Source organism: Halyomorpha halys, unplaced genomic scaffold (genome assembly GCF_000696795.3).
Source record: "Halyomorpha halys isolate HHAL.00 unplaced genomic scaffold, Hhal_1.1 Scaffold940.1, whole genome shotgun sequence".
Classification (NCBI taxonomy): Eukaryota; Metazoa; Arthropoda; class Insecta; order Hemiptera; family Pentatomidae; genus Halyomorpha; species Halyomorpha halys.
Window position 1 is genome coordinate 140,517 of NW_027114279.1, and position 24,718 is coordinate 165,234.

Genomic DNA, 24,718 nt, shown 5'->3' on the forward strand with positions numbered 1-24,718 from the left:
TCTCGGAATTACATCCTTGCAAATACATACGTTTGACATAATAGAAAATTAAAGTTTCTGATCCTGAATTTCGCCAGAGTCCGTGATGTTTTTCATACCTTGAAGAAAATAATCTTCTTTTTATTGTTCACAAATCGATGCGTTGCTCTCATGCTTTAATCCTCCCACCAAGAGGAACTGTTCGAGCCATTATAATGACATCGCGACATCGTTAGCGCTGGTAAATTTCCACGTAAGCCTATTGAAAATTGTTCCTTCAGGGGTATTATACTTTGTCATTGACCATGCGTTCCGGCTGCATTGGCGAAAGTCAATAAAGAGGTAAAGAAGATTCACATTATATTTATATTTATTCTTCTGACTCTAGCGTGGAGTAACGATATGGTCTACTGTGGACCTATTGTGATGGGAACCACACTGATACCCGTCTATCTCACGTTCCGTGAACTTACTTGCTTCTGGTTACTTACATTACACCCTCTGAATATTAGAGCTTTTTTCTTATATACTGTGAGTAGTCCGTTTTGTTGTTCTTTTTTAATTACAGAAACGACCTCTACACTCCATTCAATACTCAATACTCATTACTCATTCATTACTTCCAAATTATCTGGATTAACTCATAAAGTTCACTCCATACATCCTGACCGCCATACATAATTAGTTCAACAACGACGTAATCGACTACTTCAAAAATGTTTTTTTTCCGGCTCATTATAATGTAGAAGATTTTCTTGAGTGCAAGTGGTGCAATTGGCTCAGCCGGTACTTCTTTCAGCTTCATACTCCATCCCCGTCCGATCTGATTAGAGGATAAGGTTTCCTTCGCTGACCTTGCAAAATGTGACTTGAGAGTTTAAACCTGCTTTATTTGCTTTCAGAGTATTACGTTGAAATCACCTTGCTTGTTTTTCCATAGACAAAGGCTATAGTTCTTCCAGTACTCGCCATCATACATACCAGCAGGTGGCAAACTGTTTATCGTTCTATGGTGTCGATGGCCACACCTGTTTGGACGGCAGTAAACTGAGTGACCACGGTATAGAATCTTCTTATCAACAGAAACTGGTTTGATTTTCAGGAATTCATTGGTGATGAACATTTAGAATTCAAGGCCTCAGCGTTTATTTCAAAAATGGATACAGCTGATGAGCTACGATCCCTGAGTTATGGAGTGGCCTGTTCGTCGCTTATGCCTTCAGGCTGTGATACATTGACTTGTTTAGATCTTTATATAAAGGTAAAATGATATTCATGAATCTTAACTTCACTTTGAATCACCTGAACTACAGTGAGTGAAGAAAATATTTGCACACTAGGTTTTTTTTCTATTAAGAATTTATGCAATAAAAAAACCTTGTGGTTATATATATAAAGTATATATATAACCACAAATGAAAAACTTCTTTCATAAAAAAAAAACATCAAATTTACAAAAAATACAGAAAAAAGTATTTAGACAACTTGTGTTTTATTATTAATTATTTTTTTAATTTAATGTTTTGTATGCTTTTGATCGAGTTTGGCACCCAGGACTGCTATACAAGATCCGTAAATTCCTACCCCCTACATACTTCCTCATTATCCGTTCTTATCTCTCCGACAGATTATTTCAAGAAAATTACAACGGCGCTTATTCATCCCTATTCCGTCAGTCTGCTGGTGTACCTAAGGGTAGTATCCTTGGTCCTATCCTTTATGCAGTTTTCACAGCTGACATCCCAACCCATCCTAACACTCACCACGTGTGCCGATGACACATGTCTATTGTCAGTGAACAATGATCCTTACATAGTGTCCCAAACCCTCCAATTCCACATCACCACCCTTGAAGAATGGTGCCAAAACCGGAGGATTAAAATAAATTCCAATAAATCCCACCAAATCACATTTACTCTTCGACGTAAGCCCATGACCTCTTTCCCTAAAGTATCCTTTAATAATACCCCACTTATTCCTGTCGAACAGATCCGTTACTTAGGACTACATCTCGACAAACGACTGACATGGAATCCTCATACAAGACTAAAAAGACAAGAAACTGCTCATAGATTCCGACTATTGCAACATTTACTAGAAAAACGGTCTAAATTGCCAATCCATTACAAAATACTGACCTACATGACTATTATAAGGCTTATCTGGACATACGGAGTTTAGCTTTGGGGCTCCACTAAACCATCAAATTCCTCCAGAATCCAATCCGTACAGTCCAAAATCCTTCGTAAAATCCTTAATGCTCCTTACTTTGTCACAAATCAAGTCATCCATCAGGACCTCAATGTTCCATACGTTGCCGATTTGACCAGATCCAGATACCGTTCCTTCCATAACAAACTTCTTAACCACCCAAATACACTTGTTTCTAACCTGGCTTTTCCTTCATTACCTAATAATCCTCCTAGGTGTCTGAAAAGAAGATGGCCTCGAGAACTTCTCCTCTAGAAATGTTATTGGAGTTCTATCAGTGGGTAGATTCTCCACATTTTTGTATCATGTCACCATGTCGCCTACAGCAAATTTACTTGTTATATATATGTGTATACAGTTGTAAATAACAATAAATAAATTGTAAAAAAAAAAAAAGTTCGTTGGCATCTATTACCGCTTGTAAACGTCTTGGCATTAAGTGGGCGAGATTTTAAATTAAATCCGTGTTAATTTGTTCCCATTCTTGCTGTAAAAGATCCTCGAGGCGGTATCTATTAGTTATTTGGTGTTTTTCCAACATTTTTATCTAAAATATGTCACAAATTTTCAATTATGTTTAAGTCAGGAGAGGGATTTGAAGTTGTTGGCGAATGTTAAATATTAATCACTTTTAAGTTTTGTTTGCTGCATGTTTCGGATCATTATCATGCATAAACATATACCGATCCTGAATTCCTATTTTGGCTGCACTGGCTAGCAGGTTATGTCGTAAAATCTTGATATAACCTTCTGCATTTAAAATCCCTTCAATAATCACGAGATTTCCAACACCAATATAAGCCAGGCATCCCCAAAACCATTACACTCCCACCTCCATTTTTTACAGTAGCTGAGGCGTTTTGCTTCCTGAATTTTTCACTTTTCTTCGCCATATCGTCTTTCTGCCATCAGATCCAAACAAATTAAATATACTCTCATCAGAGAATATACAAAATAATACATTTTCCCAAAAAGTGATTATAAAGCGACTTGTCAATTTATCTCCAGCAAATAAGAGACTTTTTTTCGCGATTGGTTTCACTGATATAAGTTTTCTTTCTCGGGACCCTGCTGTAAATTCCTTCAGAATTTAAAACATTTCTAATTCTTGTAGTGCTTACATAGACCCCAGAAGTCGATTCGACTATACTAACTAGGACACTTGCACAAACTACTGGATTTTCTATCGCCTCAATTTTAATTTTTCTTTTCATTCTGTTATTTACTTTCTTTGGATTATTTGCAGTTGTGCTTCTTTCTTCAAATATTTTACTTCAATGAAACGATTACATTAAAACGAACTTAAGAAATTGAATTATTTTATAATACTGATAGAAAAGAACAAGATTATACTCAAACATTCTTCAAACAAGAGCAAGTAAACAAACATAGTGTGCAAATACTTTTTTCCTATCCTTGTCTTTATATTATGGTAAAATAAATTTGTATTATGATCAACATTTTGAATTGAATGTATACTGTTTTTAACAAGTTTTCATTTTACTTTTTATTAAGGAACCTCAAACTATTTTATTATTATTTAAATTCAGAAAAGACAAGGAGTGCAAATACAAATGTTGACAATTTTTAATGAAACAATTGTCGTTTTATGATGTAAGCCTATCTGGTTTGCAATCTAGTTAATCACAGTATTTATTTGTATTCTAGTTTGGAAATTCTGCTGCTAGTATGACAGTCGTATTCCCTAGTCCTACTTTTGTTTTAAATTTTCAATGAAAAAAATATTTATTTAATAATTATGATCTTAATTTCATGATCTCTTTAACAATTAATTAATTTTCAATTACCATGTTATTTATATCACAAAATATATTTTTCAATATTCAAAATATTGTTTGTTTTTTAAACAAGAGAAAGTAAAAAGTTTTTAGCAAGTTTTAAGTAGTTATCATTACAATTAAGTTTTAAAATAATTTTACTAAATGGCAGATTTAGACTTTGCAATTAAAATCTAAGTTTGTTAATATGATGTTCATAATGTCCAGGTATTTCGGTTATTATCAAAATTACTTTTCTCTCTAATTATGCCAATGCACACCAAAAGTAAATTATTGGTTAAATCCTCAATATTGTAATACTAATTCAAGTTTTCATGTGGTTATGTAAAATAATAATTAATATTTTAACTAATATTATATATATTGCAATTGTTGCTAATAGTTTAGCAACATAGAACATTTGACCATTAAAAATCAACCTATTTATTTTTTTAGGCATGTTCAATGGAAGTTACAGTTGAAAGTTTGAGTCTTATCGCGGCGACAATGGCTAATGGAGGGATCAATCCATTAACTGAAGAAAGAGTTATAAATTCGGATGATATCAAAGAAATCCTATCAGCTATGTACAGTTACGGAGTGTACCAGTATTCCGGAGAAAGTAGCTTCATGGTTAGTATTCAAATACTATTTACTTCATCAATTTGGTTTTAAAATTTCAATTTAATTTTTTCTGGAACACTCAGCCTATGGAATATTGTTCCTACAGCCACTTCCAGCATACTTTCCGACTCTCCTCTTCTTTCGCCATGGTTGGGTATCTTCTTGAAGATCAGCATGTCCTCCATGCTTGCAATGGGGCTGCTCACTACAGCTGCCTTAACAAAATCCGAACTATGGAAGAAGCTAGGCAGTTCTCCATTTCAAGGATCTTCTCCATAATTCGTCTTCTTCTAGGTGTCCGAAGATTATCCATAGTATTATTCTCACAGAATTGAAATAACCAGTTTCAGTTTTTGCAATTTGCTGTAGGCATCAGTTTAGCGTCTTAACAGTATCTACATAAATGTAAGCGTTCAGCAGTTTATGAATACATAGTGAAACAATCTTTCTTTTATGCTAAATTGGTATATCTTCAGACTTCTTTACATGCCTGGCTCGACCACCGTCTACCATACCACTCGGCAGCTGTTCCTATCCTAAAGTTGTTGGGTGTTCTATGGCAACTGCTACAATTATTTAATTATTGCAGCCCCCAATCAATCAGTGGGATAGCGATTACATTTATATTGTATTTTTTAAGTTGTATTGTTTTATTACTACTGTTTTATTAGTACTGAACTCTAGAAACACGATTTCATTTCCATAATATTAATCTATTTAGTCTTCTTCCTGAGCTTGGAATATCTCCTTTACAATAACGCAAAAGCATCTCATTGCTCATTTAAGATAGTGAAAATTTCAACTGTCTTTAACTACGAATATTCGATTAAAGATTTGTATCTTCTTAAATGGAATTCCAAAAGTTTCTCCCTTTCTGTTAGGAACCTTCCTTTCGTAGTAAATTGTTGTTTCAATTCCGAAGTGAAGGCCGAAGAAAAGCAAACATTAATTCAGATGGAGGAGAACCAGCTACCAGTGTGGATGAAGCTCTATTTCTTTTTAAATTAAACTTATTTATCACAATGTGAGATTTAATTCATTTTTTCATTAACGTGGTATGAATTTTCATATAGGTTCATTTAGAGAAATATTAGGCCACCTTTTTTTTTTTTAACACATCATCTATGGATAAAGATAGTAGGATTAAAATTAAATTTCTAATTTCCATTCAGTGGAAGTTAATTTTACTATATATCATTATGAATCAATATTTTAGATCGGTCTACCAATGAAGTCCTCAACAAATGGTGCATTGATAATGGTTGTACCTGACAAAATGGGAGTGGCCTTATACTCACCTTTGTTGAATGAATATCAAATAAGCGAAAGATCATTTCAGTTTTGTAAGGTAAACCAAAATATGAGTTAAGATTTTATCCATTTATATCAATGAAATGGTATTAAAAAAAAAGAACAAATTTTAGATCTTAAAACAAAAAATAAAGAAAAGCATCGATCTCACATATGTGATGGCGATATTTTTAAAACACACTGTTCTCTATAGGCAGAGTTGGGTAAAAATTAGCTATATATGAAACTAATAGCTAAAATTGTCATGTATAGGATAATTATTTATTAATAGTTTATTCATGAATAAATGTCATATCGATGACAATTTTAGCTGTAGTTTTATCCATAGCAAATTGTTGCCCATCTTTATCAATAGGTAAAAAGTGAATATAAAAGGCTATTTATAATATTAGTAAAATATGTTCTTTATGAGAGTAAAATTGCTTTATTTTGAAAAATTGAATGTTATTTTACTGAAATTATATGTATTATAATATTCAAGAACGTAAATAATATATGTATAATGAACCAGAAATGTTACATACTACATTTATTCTAATACCAGTGACAAAGACTATAGTCTGTTTTGTTTATCTTGATTGTCTGTAGGATATAAAGTATATTTTTCTTTCATAACTAAAATTATATTCCTTACTAATTCAGGAATTGGTTAACAAACTGAAGCTTCATCGTTTTGATATTCAAGGTAATATGACCTTAAAAAAGTTCCCGAATAGAAGAGAAAAATGTTGCGTCTGTGAACCATTTTGTGAGTTGTTCTCAGCTGCAGCTGCAGATGATGTAAACGCATTAACACGGTATTCATTGATGAATTAAAATTCTAATAATTACGGATTATTCTTACAGTATTGTACTTTTTTTTGCTCTAAAATCCAAATGGACTGGAAATAATTCTTTCCATGATTATATAAAGCAACTTGAAACATTTGTTGAAAGTATTTTATCATTCTGAAAAAAAAAAATTAAAAATTAATCCATTTATTACATGAACATATACAACCCATTCCCCCAACGATTTAAGAATTATATATACATATATAAGTTAACAGTGTACACATTGTAGAAACACTAGCAATTTTGTTATTATTTTAAGCAATAAAACACATGTGCTCACGAAAAATAGATATAAAATATATAGTATTGTCAATTGCAAATCTTGTGTTATTATTCTGCCAACTAATATCAATTTCACAACTTGAGTTCAACTTCGGAGTCAGACGATTTTAAGGAAAGGTGAATTTCTACCGAAAAATTCATACCCAAAATTGCGGAGCTCACACACCCGTTGACGGAAATTTTGAAAAAAAGGGAGGTGATTTCAGTTAGATCCCGAACAATTAGCGTGCATTAGGCAGTACAGGGAAATTCTAACCACTCGACCGTTACTAGTCTTTCCTGGCTTTCAGAATCACCACAGATGCAAGCCAGGTCGCTATTGGAGCCGTGTTATCCCATAATTTTGAGAACGGGGAAAAACCGTTAGCTTATGCGGGGGGGGGGGCGGAGTTAAACGGAGCTGAACAACGTTGTAGCGCAATAGAACACTAACTATTACCGGTAGTATGGGCTGTAGAATATTTCCGTCCTTATGTGGACGGACGCCGGTTCGAATTAGGAACCGACCACAAACCACTCATGTATTTAGGAACGCTTAAGGAATCTTCAGCATGAGTATCGAGATGAAAGGAACGCCTAGCGTCATATAATTTCCAGACGCTACATAAGAAAGGAACTGATAACACGGTAGCTGACTGGTTATCAAGGGGTTTGGTTGTAAACGCGATCGAAGAGGGAGATACGCGAGTTAAGGAACCAGTATAAATTTAAACAATTGCCCCTTGCCCAACTGTAGGTTCAGTCACTTTAGACATATGGTTCCATGTGTTCACATTTCCTAACAAAAAGAAACTCAATAAAAACAACTACGTTTCCAAAAGGCCCTTGAGACCATTCTAACAACCCTTCAAGTGTCCTATATCAAAAAGCAAGAGGCCTGGTACTTAAGCAGGTACATGCTGTCATCTAACAATGGACTTGCATCAATCAAACTATTTTATGGTTAACATATGTAAGTCAGTGCACAAAAGTCTTAGGTCATGGTCCCTTTCTTAGAAATCAGACCTCCCAACTTCTCACCACGCCTTTTCCCCCTTCCAGATATTTCCTAAATTATCTGATTGGTCCAAACCCCTTCTCCTATTTCAGTAATCCTTCTACCCCTCCCCCTTCTCAAGTCTTTATATATATATTTCCTAGACTAGATAGCTAAGTAAGACATAAGTTAGAAGATAGAGACTGAGTAACAGTAACATGTAGTTCTTGTAAATATATTAGAATAAAGTCATTTTAGTCTTCACTGATTTTATATGATATGTAACTCGCGCACCAACCCGTTCGCTCTACGGTGTATACGAGGCTGGGCGATAAATGGACCGGAAATTCCTCTAGTTCACGGGGATTCGGAAGGAAATGCCACCCCAACAGAGACCTCAGGAACTACCTGAGATTGATGAGATCATCAACAATAAGAAATTTCAAATTATTAGTAAATCGAAACAGGTCCCTGGGACAGAAACGCGGCGTGTACGAGGGGTTGCATACCCTACTGCGAACGATGAGAACGAGGTGGAGCGAATTTTCGGAGAATTTTGTCACCACGGTCGAACATGTCACGTGTACGTGGGAAATCGGGTTATAGTAGATAAGGTTGTGGAGACAGGAGAGACTGGGAATGGGCTATTCTCTCATTCGATGTTTAAAGCTGGTAGAGACAATCGCCGACCATACAACACAACAGGGGCTTATCATTGATCATCTCACGGGTAACACGAATCACATGGTTATCGAGGAAACACTACGCGCTTTAAAACGTCTGTATTACTGGAAAAGGATGAGCAGCACGGTTCGTGATTGTATTACAATGTACGGTGTGAGTTATGTCAGCAAGCGAAATACGACCTCCAGCCCACGGTAGCCGAACAAATAGTTACACCTACCACAACAGAGCCCCTTAGATCAGTCCAAATGGACATATACTCCTTCATTTGAGTATTTCCTGCACCTGGTGCGCGATTGCCTTCTTACTGAAGAGATCAATTTTGGTAATCCAGTTAAATCCTCTCCATGTGAAATGACCTGTAGATTGTTGAGCGGTGCATCTGCGGTAGGTGTCTCCTCTTGTCTGCCTTTTGGTGGATGTCTGTCATACTTTGTGCGTAGACAAACTTCACAGTTTCCTACAACTTCTGTGATTGTCTTCTTTATCCCCCACCAAAAGTACCTTCTCTTTAACGCTTGCAGGGTCTTCGAGATTCCGCGGTGATTTGTATAGCCTGGCCTCTCTCTGGCGTTTGTCTTCCCGAGCGGTTTCTAACATCAGCTTGCATCGGGCGAATGTCCTGTCCATTCCTATAAGTTCATCACACCATAGCCGCTTGATCTTCTCCCAAACTGTTTCATTTCCTACATACGGTTGACACTTTCTTCCAGGCTTAGAAGCGTTATTCAAGATTCTACATCTGGTCGTTCTTCACGCCTGGCGGCGACCAAATCATCGTGATATTGCTCCTACCATACTTGTTACACGCAATTTTGATTATTCCAGTGGTTCTTGTCTTCCATATAATCTCCCCCCTCTTGTTGTTAATTATGTCCTCAAGTTTCTCCATATCGATTGGTCTTCATTCCTCTGAGCTCTCGTTAGACAAAAGAATGCGATTCATTCACAACACCGCTCCTAGCGCGTACTCCTAGCGATATTGAATAGCAAATGAAGTCTGGGAAAGAAAGCACCAGCTTCTATGTAGCTTCTCCATGCACCGCCTGATATTGTCTTCCACCATCGGAGTGATTATCACTTTTCTGCCTTTCTTTAGAAGGTTGTTGAGTGGGACGAGGTAATCAGCCATTTCTGGCACAAATCTCCTGTAATAATTTAAAGTTCCCAGCAACGTTCGAACCCCCTTCACACCACTAGGCACTTCCATCTTCCATATAGCTGTGACTTTATCTGCGTCGGGTGTAACTCCTTCCCTGGAAATCGTGTGGCCTCAGCCTGATTGATTGCTCCGACCCTTGCGCCCTTGGTATTTCTTTGTTGATGGCTTTGTACATTTTATCCCCCAACTTAATTCTCCATTTTCACTTGATATTATTAACCCAAGCATTCACCTTCCCTAGCAGGTCATATCCCACAATCACTTAGTATTCCCTCGGCATACTACCTACAATATGTACCGACAAGTTCTCTCTACTAAATCCCCACCGGGTCAAACTTATCTCTACCTCCCCCTCTACCACACAAGGGCCACCCAGGGTGATCAATTTACATTGGCATTTCTGGATCTTGGGTGTTCTATCTCCATCACACAGCTTTTGCAAGGTTTCTCGGCACATGATTGGAACTGTCAGTGTCCACCAGGCACCTCACTCCTGCTATCTCTATTATAGGCAGACCGCCACTCTTCTCCCTCACAGGATAATAAGGTCACCCACTTATTAGTCTGCCCGAAGTGGCTCAGTTCTCCTATTTCCCCGGTAAACCGTTCAAGGTCAGAAACGGCCTTCCTCAAGTCTTGGGCGGTTGCTGTGCGTACTTTTACCCACTCAAGTGTTGTAGTGTGGGCTCCTGCTAGAGAGACTTCCAGTAGTGGAGCAAGCTCCAGGGGTGGAGGAGTCACCTCTATGGGAGGTGGGTTCTGGACCCCATTTTGATTCAAAGCTTCCAGGTTCAAAACAGCTTGTCTAACAATTCCTTTGCCATTAACAGCCATTATTTACAAAGAAAGAAAAAAAATCTATGATGATAGAAGAACAGTAAAAAAAAATTCTTCTTAAAAGAAAAAATTAATCCGGTATCTGAAGTTCCCGGGTTTCGGCACCACTGAAGTATCAGCGAAAGCAAAATGTTATAAAAGAGAAGAAGGAATAAGATCTAACACACTTGGACTGCTGTAAAATACTGGCTTTATTGGGTTCAATACATCTCTTTATATCTGAGCAGTAACTCTCCAGATTTTTTTATTTAACTAGATGCTGTCAATTCACTTTTCAATTCAATTCTGCTTTACACTTCAACATTGAAAAAATTGTAAATTTATCAATAAATATTAGATAGTTTTTGATAATTTTACAATTTTTTTCAAAACTGAAGAGTAGATTTGGTTTAGATACAGGCTGGCACAGCTTTGCAAAATGCCATACTTGATCACATTTACCTCCAACCCAATATTATGTGAGTTTCATATTCAGCCCCCCTGTTCCCAAATCAAAATAATAGCCCTAAATCCAGTTAAACACTTATTATATTATGTCTCCCTAATATACTTTTCCTAATACATCCTTATTGCAGTGACTCAAAGTAGGCTAAGCCAAAATAATGATCTAATAAATGAAAAGCGATGAATTAGATTGTCTCTTCTCTATTCCATTCCAAAATATTATCTTGAATCATAATTTAAACTGAACTTACATCTTTACTGATATTATAAAAATTATATAATTAAATATTCTCCTCTCAATAATCTTGAAGAACAACTTTTCTTTTATAAGTCTCATATTTTCTAAATTGTCTTTCCATAGTTTGGCATTAATCATAGTTCTGGCATTGCCATCATTTTTTTTCTCAACAATCAACTTTGAGTATGGATGTTTTTTGTGAAAGGACCTCATGGTATCTTATATATAAAACTCAGCATCTTTATTTAATTATTTTATTACTTTTTTAACTTTAACTACTACATTTAATCATTTTGTTATTCATTGTAACTCTAACTGGAAAAGTTGAATTCAAATATTTTCTTATTTAAAAAAACTGCTTTATGTATTTTAAAAATAAGTTATTTTTATTAATGATTTACTGAAGATTAATAATCTAAAACCTCACCGTAATGAATATCTCACAGCCTTCTTGAAAATAAAGCAGACTTTTATGCAACGGACTTCTTTGGTCATAACTTACTTCATATAGCTGCTGCTAAAGGGTGTTTAAATGCTGTCAAGAACATTGTAGAGACTCATCCATCATTGATCACAATGAAAGACAAGTAAAAAAAAATTGTATTTTTTTAAAAAATATGTCTATCTCTTTAATTTTCTAAAATAAATATTAATGTTTTTAGGTGGGGCAGAACACCAAAGGCATATGCTTATGAACTAAAATTCTATGAAATTGTTGCTTATATAGAGCGTTTAGAGAGTTTACATTAATGTTTTTCATCCAAAAAGTTGAGATGGATTGAAGGTGAATTAAAGATAGAACATGAAATTGTTGCTTTTTCTTTTTTTTTATTATAGTCATATTCTGATAACATCACTAACCCACAAGAAACAAGACACAATTACAAAATGCAATATTCAGGTACAATCAACTACGAAATACTACAGAACTTCTTCTATATTTCAGGTAATATTGATTACTACAAATACCTACCACAAATATAAAAAGAGCATTACTCCTTCAACATAAGTTTTATAGTATTTTGAAGTTGATTGCTCTCAAATAATGCATTTTTAAATAATATAAATTCTCTTAAGGGGAGCGATATAGAATATTATTGCTAAAACAGTAAAAATTTATATATTTTTTTCTAACCCTTTTACAGGAGGATATGTCACACATTTTTCAGAAAAATAAAATCTTAAGCATAAAAATTGACAAATTAATGAAAAAAAATTGCAAAACAACTTTATGATTTCTTTCCGGCTATATAATTTTTAATATAAAGGTTTGAAAGGCAAATCCTGCAGTTGAATCAGTATGCATTCCGGGCACCTTGTAAGCCAGGAAGAATTAAATGGTTTTTATCATAAAATCAATATAACCAGCTTTGTTTGATCATGCTAAAGGAATAGAAGAATCAGAAATTGTAAAAAAAAACAAATGAAGGATTATATTATTTGATGCAAAATTTATTTAGAATTAAGAGTGAATTTGGAAGGAACTGTACAATATTTTTTCTCAATTAAGATTTAAGTTTCTTAATTCAATGAGAAAGAAGTTTTTTCCTTATTATTACCAAACATACCTTACAAAATCCCTTTCAAATTTAAAGAAAAACAAATAAAGCTTTAGTTTAAAATAGAATCAGATTTCAAATATTTGACAAGATTTTATTAAAATCACTGTTTTTGATATTAAATCTTTTAGAAGAAGCCATCTGAATTTTCATTTCAAGAAAAAAAAAATTCCACTGCATTTATAATTGTCATTTTTAATGGATACTCATAAACTAAGTTTAAAGTAATCATGTATGGTTAACTCAATTCCAATAATCAAGGAGTTTTCTATTATAATATATCCCCTTCTCAAAAATAAAGATTCTTTTTACCAATAAAAATTCCACAGCCAGAACTTATTCAGTTAATTTCAAAATTAAAATTTTTCCTCGTCAATTAGGTGTTGCAGACCAACATTTTCCACAAAAATTTAACTTGACTGCATAAAATGTTTCCATATTATTTTTTTAATAACAATTTTCCAAAATGGAATATATTGACTTTTGATTTAAAATTCCTCAATTATTTGTTACTAATAATAACTATAACCAATACAGTAGCATAAACAAGTATTTATGTTTGTTCCAAAATTAACAAGTATTTGTTTGTAAATAAAATCAAACAATGTACATCTTTTCAGTGGTTTGTGAAAGGATTTCACAGGAACAACTTGTACCAGAATAAATATTATTTTCATTTTAAACTAGGTATGCCCGAAAAAAAAAAAAAATACTCCACTTAAATTTGTTAATAAACTCAATTTTAAATAACAAGTAGTTAATTATCATCCATTTAAGTCATAATGTTTTTTTTAAATGACTCATAAAAAGCTTATTGAGCTAGTTTAGGCAAACAGACAACAGATGGCATTCATTTTTTTATCATTTTAATCTCTTTATACTCTTTACATAAGCATTTGGAGTCAGATGCCATACACTGTGGATAGTAGGCATTACAATTTAGTGAAATCCCAAATGATAGTGTAAAAAATTTCACAATAATTTGATCAAACCGGATAAGATGGAAGTGACAAGCAATCCAACTGGTATTCTACAAAGGAGACCCTCAGTTGGTTCTACCCTAAGCTCATATGGCTCAATTGGAAGCACTTCAATACCTGGCAAGGTGAGCTCTTATCTTTATAATTACCTAGCTGTTTCAGAGATAAAGTCAGTTGTTCCGAAAATGGCTTACTATGATAACATATCAAATCAGATAAAGATTATAGGAGCTGACATAGTAAATAATTGTTTACATGGAAATATGCCTTGCTTTTAATAACAAAGTGACCTCAAAATAACATTATTAATAATAATATTTATTTAGGAACTCGCAGGATCTCCATTTCAGAAAAAAAATGGCCTCGGTCTTCTGTCGGCTGCTATGTTTATTGTAGGGGAAATGGCTGGTAGTGGAGTACTCGCCTTGCCACGAGCTGTTGTTGACTCAGGTAGGCTAATATTTATATTTCTAAATTTTGGTATTTACCTTCAACACTGAATTAGTATTTTTTAATTTAATTTTTAGAAAAATATTATGGAAGTTATCAAATAGGAGAGATAATAGAATGAAAATATTTGATTTTGAATAGCCTTAAATTAAAGTAATAAAAAATCAGTTTCACAGTTGATAAAGAATTTAAAAAAAAAATCAATGAAACTAACAATATAAGTTCAATACCTTACTGCCTCAAATCTTTTATTCTCGAGTGATGGTAATTTTATGCCCTGTACAAAATATTTAAACCTTATTCTATAACGGTTTGTGGGTTTGAATGAATGAAAGAACAATTTTACTCAGGGATAAAAGTCCCCCAAGAATAGCTACATAGTTCAAATTTAATAAATATTTTTATGGCAAAATATTTACAAAAGTGTGGTATTTAAATTACAATTACAATTTTATTGTAATAATTAATGTTATAGCTAGGTATAAGGTTTTAATCGATACACTGGTTTGATTACTGAATTTGATTAATGAATGGATAAATGAGATAGTATTGTTATTTTCTCGAACAATTTGAAAATCTAAAAAGTTTGGAGATTTGAAAAACCTATTCCAAACTGCGAAAATTGTTGTAAAACAATATTCAAAGTGGTCGTTGTACTCTAAATTGCTTATGAACACTATTTAGCGAGGTAATTTTTACAAGATAGATAAACCTCAAGGAATGCTTCTCAGATATATGGTGAATTTGGAAATCCATTCAAAACATTAAAAAATTTAGATTTTGTCTCCCACCCAATGATACATCTGCTCACAAATGTGTATTTTTCTATTTTATTTATATTACAAATGCTTATTACTAGTGTGATACTATATAATAGTACACAATATAATAGTAATTTATTTATATGATATCAAAACACATAACTTTTAAAGTTATTTTATTAAAAATACAACTTATTAATAGCTATGATTAATTGAATTAATTATTATTTATGATATTACTGTGAACAGTAGATTATCAACGCAGTCAATTTGTTGTTGCAGTAACGCCATTGAGTTACAAACTCAGATTTGTGCTAATAAATTAGTTCACAACAGCTTTTTTATCAATTTATAACTGAGATGATTTCTGGTTAAGACATTATTACATAGGTTTGAGTAGACTATGTGAAACCAATACAATATTTGTTTTTTGTTTCATCATTGTGTAAACCTATTCATCTTTTGATGGTGTTAGCTAGCTTTTAATGATCTTCAACAAATATTCTTACAGTTTAAGCAGATCTTTTCTTCTGGATGGAAAACGATTGAAGCAATATTCTCTTTCCATGTTCAGAAACAGTTCTGAAGCATTTTCAGATTTACAGTTGAATTATCATGTTATTTTTGACTACCTTAACTTTAATTTTGTAGTCATTATATAAATGTCAGTTCAGTTCATGAAGGTCACAGAAATTTATTGTAATAAAATATAACACAAAACTTTTGGAAACCCTAAATTAAAGCATTAATGGCTATAGAAATGTGATTGTTTCAGGATGGATTGGTCTTATTTTGGTGGTAATTTTTTGTATTAATTCATGTTATGGTGGTACTAGACTTGGCCTCTGTTGGGAAATCTTGGAAGAAAGGTATCCTGAGTATAAAGGCTCAACTCGAAACCCATACCCCACAATTGCTGAAAGAGCTGTAGGGCAATGGTGCAGGTATCATTCATTTTATTAGTTCATACTCATCCAAACTAATTTAGACATATTCTTTATTAATACTCCCATAACAATTATTAGTTGTATAAAAAATTGTAGAAAACATTTTAAGAGCTTTAATGTTTATACTTTAAATAAAATGTTTATTTTTACAGGAAATTTGTATCTGCTTGCATACAAATTACACTGTTTGGTGCAGGAGTAGTATATCTGCTTTTGGCTTCGCAGATTTTTCAAGAACTTTTGAAACACTTTCTTCCTAAAGTGACATTTTGTTCATGGTTTCTTCTTTTTGCAGCTTTAATAACTCCTCCAATGTGGCTTGGTTCACCAAAAGACTTCCTGTAAGTTGAAATAGCAAATTATGTATTCTTCTCAAACTGCTAAAAGTCAACTTTCAACACTTAATTTTTCTTATTCATTAGTTTTTCTTAGTTACCATTATACTAGTTAATTTTTAACTAGTTTTCTCACCATTACATAACTAATGTAAATACCCCAGTTCAATTTTTTTCCAATATTTTAAGCATTGTTTTGACTGAAAGTCAAAATTTTTTATTTCAGATTGTAAAAAAATTGCAGTAAAGTTTTTTCTTTTTTAAACATAAAAAATGTTAACAACATGAGACATTAGTAAACTTAATCACAGTTATTGCATTATGTAATTTATAATTTTTTCTAATTTTGTTTCTAATTAGTTTCTAATGTTTTAAATTACAGTTAAATTGCCAAGAATTAATTTTGATTAGGTAATCAATGTCTAGTTCGGTTGGAGTTGGAGCCGTTTTATCAACAGCCATTGCTTGTACATTAATTTTTGTACAAATCGTGACTGATGGCATTCACAAAACTGAACCAGCTCCTCGTATTCCACATAACTTTAAAGACTTTTTTCTTTCTTTTGGGATTATACTTTTTGCTTTTGGAGGTGCTTCAACATTTCCGACTATACAGAATGATATGACTAACAGGAAAAAGTTTACAAAAAGTGTTTATTTAGCCTTTGGAGGTAAGTAATAAATACTGCTTCAGAATATTTATTATTATTATTATTATTTTAATTACAGTATGTAAATGTACTGACAAGGAGAAATAAAGTGCAGAAAGTGCATGCTCATTCACAATTTATTAAAAATATTCTATACATTATATTTGTGATTCTATCAAGATAATGAAAGATAAAAAAATTTCATTTGAGAACCTTAGTTTTAAAAATTGTATGACTATGAGATATTCAGACATAAGCCTCTTGAAAAGTAGTTTCCTACCTAATTAAATATTATACATTTATTTATTTATTTTTTGTAATAACTAATTATTGGTAGTGTAAATCTTATATTCAATTCAATTCAATTCAATGATTGCAATGGACTGTAGGACAATAGGCCTAGAAAAATGTACAAAAAATGATTTTTTCAGAGAATTAGTTCAACAAAACTTTATCTTGAACATGAACTTTAAAATCTTCTTTGAGAAAATCATAGAAAGTTTTTATTGTTAATTAAATAAAGTGCTCTCTCTAAAAAGGTTCTAACTATTTATCTAAGTTACTACTTAAAAATTTTCAGGGGTAAGAAAAAAAGTCTTGTCTTTGATCAAGTAAACATATTTTCAATTTTGGCATGTAAGAGCCTTTGTTAGGGACTGATTAATTCATAATGAACCTTTTTAAGCTGACAAATACTTTTTTTGTTAGCCCTTCAATATTGAACAAAACATAATTTCTATTTTTATTATTTTGGAAGTTCTACCTATAACAAAGTTGTTTACATTTTGAAGAGTCACTCTCCTTCTTCAGAATATTCTAATCACAAACAGATGAACCATGCATCTATAAATTCATGAGCTACATGTATAACATTCAAATTAAGTATTACAAATGTCTAACCAGAAACTAACACTAGAAGGTCCAGAGATAAAAACATTATTTACAAGGGGGAAGTTAAAAGTAAAACATAAAGTTTGATTTTGATATCATGAAAACAAGCACTTTGAAGGAGATGGTGTCATGGCAGTCAAGAAAAAAAAACATAGTTGGAGGTGTAAAGGAACCTTTGTTTACATTTCCACCCATTACATCAGCTTTGATGAAGCCCTACATTATGGGCTGTGATGTCGACAATAAATAAATAATTGAAACCTATTTTTTCTAATTGACCGGAGTCCTAACCATCTCTTTCAAAATCATTTGTGGCCAATCATCTATATAAGCAATATTAACATTTTTTACTTAAATGTGATTGTGACAATATGCATTAATAAATTAAATTTTGTAATAAATATTGTACATGAACTTATAAATAGGAGCAATAATAGATCTATATGTAGTTTAAAGGTTATTGATATTCCCATGTCTCTTTGGTAGTATTCTGGAAACTTCCAAGCACTTAAAGATTGAATGTACTACCATGATGAACAGGGTAAACTATTAACATCAACAGGGTAACATACTACATGACTTATGTTAACAGATAGAAGGACATTGTTGGATTAAATGGTGTTCTAATGAACATACAGTGACAAGCAAATACCCCTCTTTAATTCACAATTTCTATCACAATTATATTACCAAAAAAGCAAGACAGGGGAAAAAGGGGGGAAAAAGTGGTTTATGGAATATGCATTAAAAAGATGTTAACTATCACTGAGTTTTGTAAAAACTAAAAGTGGATACCAAATATTCATTTGGGCTCCTTTCTTAAAAATTCAGTCAATTCAAGTTGCTAAAATCTGACTTCATGACCAAATTTAAATTTTTGAATTTTAAAGTAATTTTGTTATTAAACTTCTTTTGATTTTTAAATGATTTCCCATGACCAAATATACATTTTCACATGATAGCAAATACTAATTTTTAATTAATTGTTATTTTATGAGACAATTTTAACATATTTAGAAAAATCAAATTGTACTATTAAGTTGTAAATTTTCAATAAAAAAGGCAGCCAGGGGTTTAATTATACATTAAATGTTCTATCAAATTATTGTATTTTTAATTATTATATTATTTAATTATTATATTATTTAATTATTAGTTTTATGATGTTTGTAGAATAAAAGGTTTTCATTTATACTTATTCTTCATTTACATAATTTAATTTTTCTTATAAACAAATCATTAAAATAAGAATAAATTACTTTAAAATTTAATATTAAAAAATAATAGTAGATACTATCTTTCTAAGGGTCATACATTCACCAATCAAGCAATGTCCAGGGGAAAAATATCCTTCAAATTTCATAATAATTTTATTCATGCATACTATAGATAGATATGAATAAATAGAAGAACCAAATACTGTTGAGATCAATTAATTTCATAAAGCATGTTAAATGCTGATGATTATTTATAATTTGATGAAATGAATCATATTAACAATCAGATGAATAACTTAAAAATATGGATTGAATTTGAAAATGGACCATTCGAGGTCCAAACCATTATCAAATTCAAGAACTAAATTTTGTATGAAGTTTTATGGGTTTTTATTTTTCCTGGAAATTGCTACATTGATGAAAATTTATTGTTAGTCATGTTTTAAAATAATTTTTATAAAAAATGTCTACAAGATTTTTTTTTCATTTAAGAAGATAGGTAAAATTAAGTTGGCAAAATGCTTTTGTTTATTCACCTTTTAAATTTATTGCTTTTTTTTAGTGATCTTAGTGCTATACTTACCTATAACTATAGGAGGATATTTTGTTTATGGCGAACATACAAATGCCAATATAATTTTGTCACTGAATGGAGGAATAATGATCACACTTGCTAATGTATTCCTAGTTATTCATCTTGTACTAGCTTTTCTTATTGTAATAAATCCAGTTGCACAGGAAATTGAAAACATATTCGATGTACCTCATGGTAAGCACCATTTTTAGATTTATATGACTTGATTTTGTATATCATTATAATTACTAATTTATGATATCTAAATCCTCGATTAAGGAGTGAGGATAAAGAAATGTCAGGTAAAATCCTAATTGACCTATAAACATTGATAAAAAAATTGGTAAGATTCATCAAGTTAAGAGCCATGATTTGAAATATGCTTCTATTGCCCATTGAGTACTAAAATGAGTTCCTTAATTTATTTAAGGAATATATCTCGCAACAGTAGATTAGAGCTGACTGCACTGTCTTCCAAGAATACCTCAAGCTCAATAATTAAATTAGAAACCATATCCCTAATTTATGAACTATATTAAATCAGTATATATTTTGTAAATTTAAACAAAAATAAATTAACAATAAATTTGACACCAATATAAATATCCAAATCCAGTAATGATAAGACTACAAAAGATTTCAACTGGAAAATGACATTTCCATGTATTTTACTTGGCGTACTGTAATATTGTTTTTCATTCTGTCTTTGAACATAAAGTAGTTAAATTAAAATTGTAATCAGTGAAATAGTAAGTAATAAGTAATAAAATAGTAATTAATAAGTAGCATGATGATAAAGAGCATGGCAATGTCAGCGTTCAAAGTACATGATCTACTTTACAATATCAATTTGTGACATTAGGCTCCACAAATAAAGTCCTTATTTGGTGGGGGGTTCGTTTTATAGCTAAGGGACACTACTACACTCAGAAAATATTCTCCACTGTTTCTTTTTTATTTTATTGTTTTTCAAGGCCTTATAGCTGAGGTTTTGTTTTTTCTTGGTTATGACCTTACAATGAGTGGATAAAGTTTGGAAGTATGGTATAACAGGGAACATTGAAATCTTGAGAGACCTAGGATTTTTATCATTTTAAATTATTTCAATTTAAAAAGGCTTTTCATTTACTCAGTTTTACAAATAGGCAGGCTTAAAACAACAGTTATCTTATTTATTGAGGGACCCACTAAGAGAGGTCGAGATGTAACATTTTTCATTTTTCCAAGTGAAAATTTTAATTAAAAAATACATATTTTATGATTTTATATGCTTGTAGATTTATTTTTGAAAACAATAAAAAACCAATGGCTAAAAAAAATCAGTTATTTTGATTTATCTTTGAGGGTTTCTAGCTTTAACATATCTCTTGATGGTACAGATTTGATTAAATATGCCAGGATTATCAATATTTGACATCTTAAAATATTTATGTAAGTTTTGTAATTTTTCTTTTTTGTCGCACTATGGCACTCTTTCTAAGGTTTTTCTACAAATCTCTTCTTCTTCTGTTTTCAAAGAGGAAGAAGAGCACTTAAAGACAATGTAATCTTCAGCGAGCTCTTCTGAATCTAATTATTCATTATTCATACACAGGACTGAAAAGTTAGCGGCTGGTAATTTTCATTGTAAGAGTAATGATGCGGTGGTAATAATCCAGTCCCATTCTACAAGTTACACAGTTCTTTTCCTCTTCTTGTAAGCCCTCAGGTTAAAGTGATTGTAATGAAATGTGTAGCAACCAGTCCAAACCTGATAAAATGTCTTACTTATACAGTCTTTTGAGCCACAAAGTTCTAATTATATATATAATAACAAAAATTAATAAATATACAGACAATAAATAACTAAAATGTACTATATAAGCATACGCCTCAATTGTCTTTGCTATGTCATTGATATCAAATATGACTTCCTCCATAAAGTTCCTATTTGTGCTAGGTCTACAAACTCCAAACCAGTGATCTCTCACATTAAATTCTCTTTTCACGAAACACTCACAGAACTTTTACTTAAGTAAAGGAATATGATTATCATATACTTTTTTTTCTTTTTCCTTCCCACTTTATCCGCCTGGTCATGGTCATTATTTTTGTATCTCATGGTAGGATCCAAAATCATTGCTGACTTCTCTGTCTTAGGGAAAGTGACAATGTCAGCATAACATGTGGATCCATCCACATCAATGCAGTACATTTCGTCGAATCAGGAAAAATATTTTTCTTTAAGGACTTCATAAACTTTTACTTTATTGTGTGGGCTCAGAGTGTTATGGGGGAGGGGGGGAGTTTTTAGGACATTCCCTCAGCACATGGGCAGGTGTTTCAGGTTCCCTGTATAATTGCATCTTCGCTAATTCAAAAATTATATTGAATTTTGTACTATTCAGTGGGTATAACAGGAGACATATAAAATCGCTCGGTCATAATCTATTAGTATGATAAAGATATATGATTAAATTTCAGTATTTTTTAGAAACTTTTATTATTCTTTCAGAATTTTGCTTCCTACGTTGCATTGTACGAACTTGTATGGTGCTTCTCATGGTAATGGTTGGAGAATCAGTTCCTCAATTTTCGAAAATCCTAGCTCTGGTAGGAGGTTCAACAATTACTCTTTTGACATTTGTTCTGCCAAACTACTTTTATATGAAGCTCTGTAGTCAGGAATCTCCAGATTGGGTTAAAAGGTATAACTATTAAAAAAATTTCTGTATTATGTTTATTGGTTAATAAATATACATTTATAAGTTCATTTCTTCAAATATACATTTATTTAGGCTACTTAATGCCTCAATAAATAACAATGATGATGCAATCCTGGTGCAACAATTAAAGAGAATCTAAAGTAGTACAGATAAAATACAATGTATAAAAAAAATTAATTGGTCCTTTGATGGAACTTTTAAAATAATGAGATTGAAAAATCAAAAGATTCCTATGGAGGAAGGATGTTTTCAGAGGGAGATAATGGGGAATAAATTTAATTGTTTAAATAAAATATTAGTTTTGGTACAAATGACCCATGTTTCTTGAGTATTATTTTACATTGAATCTAATAGAAACGAAATCAAGAAGAAATAATCATTCTAAATAAAGTTTTAATTTATTATAAACGAAAAGTTGCATATTTTAATTATAAATTAAAACATTTTTTTCTGTTTTTTGGTTTTTTAAACTAGGTATTTTCTAGAGATAAAATTCTATATAAAATTAAAGAAGACAAAAGTTAAAACAAAATGCATATATAACATTTTATTTTCGGGTAACCTTTGACACAACTAGGGGACAAAGGTTAAAATATAGGTTATTTAGGAATAAAGTATAGAAGATTTTTCCCAACGAATCTGAATATTTTTCAGGATACTGAATCCAAAGTTCTGGTTTTTCACCTTACTAGCGTGTGGCTTCACAATGGAAATAGAATAAAAAGCAAAATTTTTTCAGTTTTTTTTTTTTTCTAATTCGAAAACTGAGCATTTTCTGAAAAAAAAAGAAAAAATAAAAAATTGAAACGACAAAAGATTCTACAAAATAAATTTTCATTTTCAAACCAACCTACATCGTTATAGTGCATAAGAAAGACCACTTTAGTGTGTGAAAAAAGTATCTTTGAAATGTCAGATTTGGCCTGTACATACCTCTGACCCTGACATTTGTAAAGTAGAATTTGATACTAGATCACTATCAGACAATTATAAGGAAGTTTTTTTTTTTGTTTTCTACAGAGTTCCAAAAAGAAGCTTTTCTACTTTGCCTCTTTAGTGATGTTGTAGGTTGGTTAACCATATAAATAATAAGCTCAGCTTTTTGAAAATTCAGTCAACTTTAATACTACGGATGTCATGTATCTATATATTGATCCAATCAGAAAAATCCTCATTTTTATACTTATTTGCGAAAAACTGGAAAAAATAATTATAATTACAATAAAGACAAAATTCTATAATAGAATTTTGATCGAATTACTCTTTTAACAAATTATCTCACTTTACATTGTTCCCCATTTACATGTTACTATTTATTTTATTTTTTTTTTTTTTTAACAGAGAAATTCCACTTCATATGCGAATCTACATGTGGGAGCTAATCTTTATTGGTGTCTTTGGAGGTTTAGCCTCAACAATGTCAGCAATCCATGCCATATTTAACACTCATTCCATTATTAAACCATGTTACTGGATTTTTTGAATGGTTCTTAATCATCTTGATAATTTTGTTTTCATAAATAATTTCATCTAAATATATAACATTGTTAAGTATGATCCATAGCAATGGAAAAATAGATTTTTTCATTATGTGAATCAGCATTAATACTTGATCTTTATAAGTTAATACAAAAAAATACTCATTATTATAATCAAAATTCTATCCTAATGGTTTGAATAAAAAAAAATCATCAATACTCATTTAGTAATAATCATGATGGTAGCAAATATTATTTTCCAAAGTAACAAAATTTACTTGTTATTTACAAAATGTACTTTTCTTGAAGTACCACCAATGGGTGGTTCCTTCCCAAGATTTTCAAGTGTATATACAACATATTTACTTGTATTATTTTGTACAGTTGTAATTACATTAAATAAATTAAATTTTTTTTTTTAATATCTTATTTGAATGAAATTCAATAGAACTGATCTTCAATTAGACAATAACTAATAAACTATAAAGTGGACAATATTTATTTATTTTATTTATGCTAGTTTTAATTTTATTTTTTAATTGCATAAATTATATAATTTATGGATCAAGAACTTTTTAATGTTCATTTTAAATAAATTTCCATAAGATTGAATGTGATAATAATGTAAATATACTAAATAAAAAAACTAAATAAAAATTAGTTTATTATATTGTTTTTTTGGTTTTTTTTTTTTCATTTTTCAAATCTTGTCAGTGAATTTAAAACAATTTATTTAACTAGTTATATTGGAGTAATTATTCACTTACACAACTACCAAAGGTATGGACATATGGGTATCAGTTAAAAGAAT

At 31.4% G+C, this 24,718-nt stretch overlaps 2 protein-coding genes across 4 annotated transcripts in view; both read left to right on the top strand.

Moving 5' to 3' along the window:
• The window catches only part of LOC106687271 (glutaminase liver isoform, mitochondrial), a 36,981-nt gene extending 24,800 nt beyond the window's left edge, over positions 1–12,181 (top strand). For both annotated transcript variants that reach the window (XM_014431045.2, XM_067051483.1), the window contains 6 exons: positions 1,082–1,240; positions 4,425–4,601; positions 5,809–5,940; positions 6,546–6,700; positions 11,807–11,947; positions 12,023–12,181. In XM_014431045.2, the coding sequence (XP_014286531.1) occupies positions 1,082–1,240; positions 4,425–4,601; positions 5,809–5,940; positions 6,546–6,700; positions 11,807–11,947; positions 12,023–12,110 (852 nt within the window). In that variant the 3' untranslated portion in view covers positions 12,111–12,181. The remainder of the gene's footprint in view (positions 1–1,081; positions 1,241–4,424; positions 4,602–5,808; positions 5,941–6,545; positions 6,701–11,806; positions 11,948–12,022) is intronic.
• A 1,620-nt stretch (positions 12,182–13,801) lies between these two features.
• On the top strand, positions 13,802–24,329 carry LOC106687281 (uncharacterized). Of its 2 annotated transcripts, none has more exons than XM_014431061.2 (8): positions 13,802–14,024; positions 14,226–14,349; positions 15,886–16,054; positions 16,210–16,398; positions 16,819–17,063; positions 19,713–19,919; positions 22,219–22,411; positions 23,771–24,329. In XM_014431061.2, the coding sequence occupies exons 1-8, from the start codon at positions 13,920–13,922 to the stop codon at positions 23,910–23,912; spliced, it is 1,374 nt and encodes a 457-aa protein (XP_014286547.1). In that variant the 5' UTR covers positions 13,802–13,919; the 3' UTR covers positions 23,913–24,329. The 2 variants fall into 2 exon arrangements, with proteins under 2 accessions (XP_014286547.1, XP_014286548.1); XM_014431062.2 differs by lacking the exon at positions 13,802–14,024 and adding an exon at positions 14,044–14,138.
• The last annotated feature ends 389 nt before the right edge of the window (positions 24,330–24,718 follow it).

Excerpts from the sequence above, each read along its gene's own strand:
- LOC106687281 (XM_014431061.2), top strand. The coding sequence starts at position 13,920 with ATGGAAGTGACAAGCAATCCAACTGGTATTCTACAAAGGAGACCCTCA. Across the intron at positions 16,055-16,209 it reads GCTGTAGGGCAATGGTGCAG|GAAATTTGTATCTGCTTGCA; the intron begins GTATCATTCATT and ends TTATTTTTACAG. Across the intron at positions 22,412-23,770 it reads TCTCCAGATTGGGTTAAAAG|AGAAATTCCACTTCATATGC; the intron begins GTATAACTATTA and ends TTTTTTTAACAG.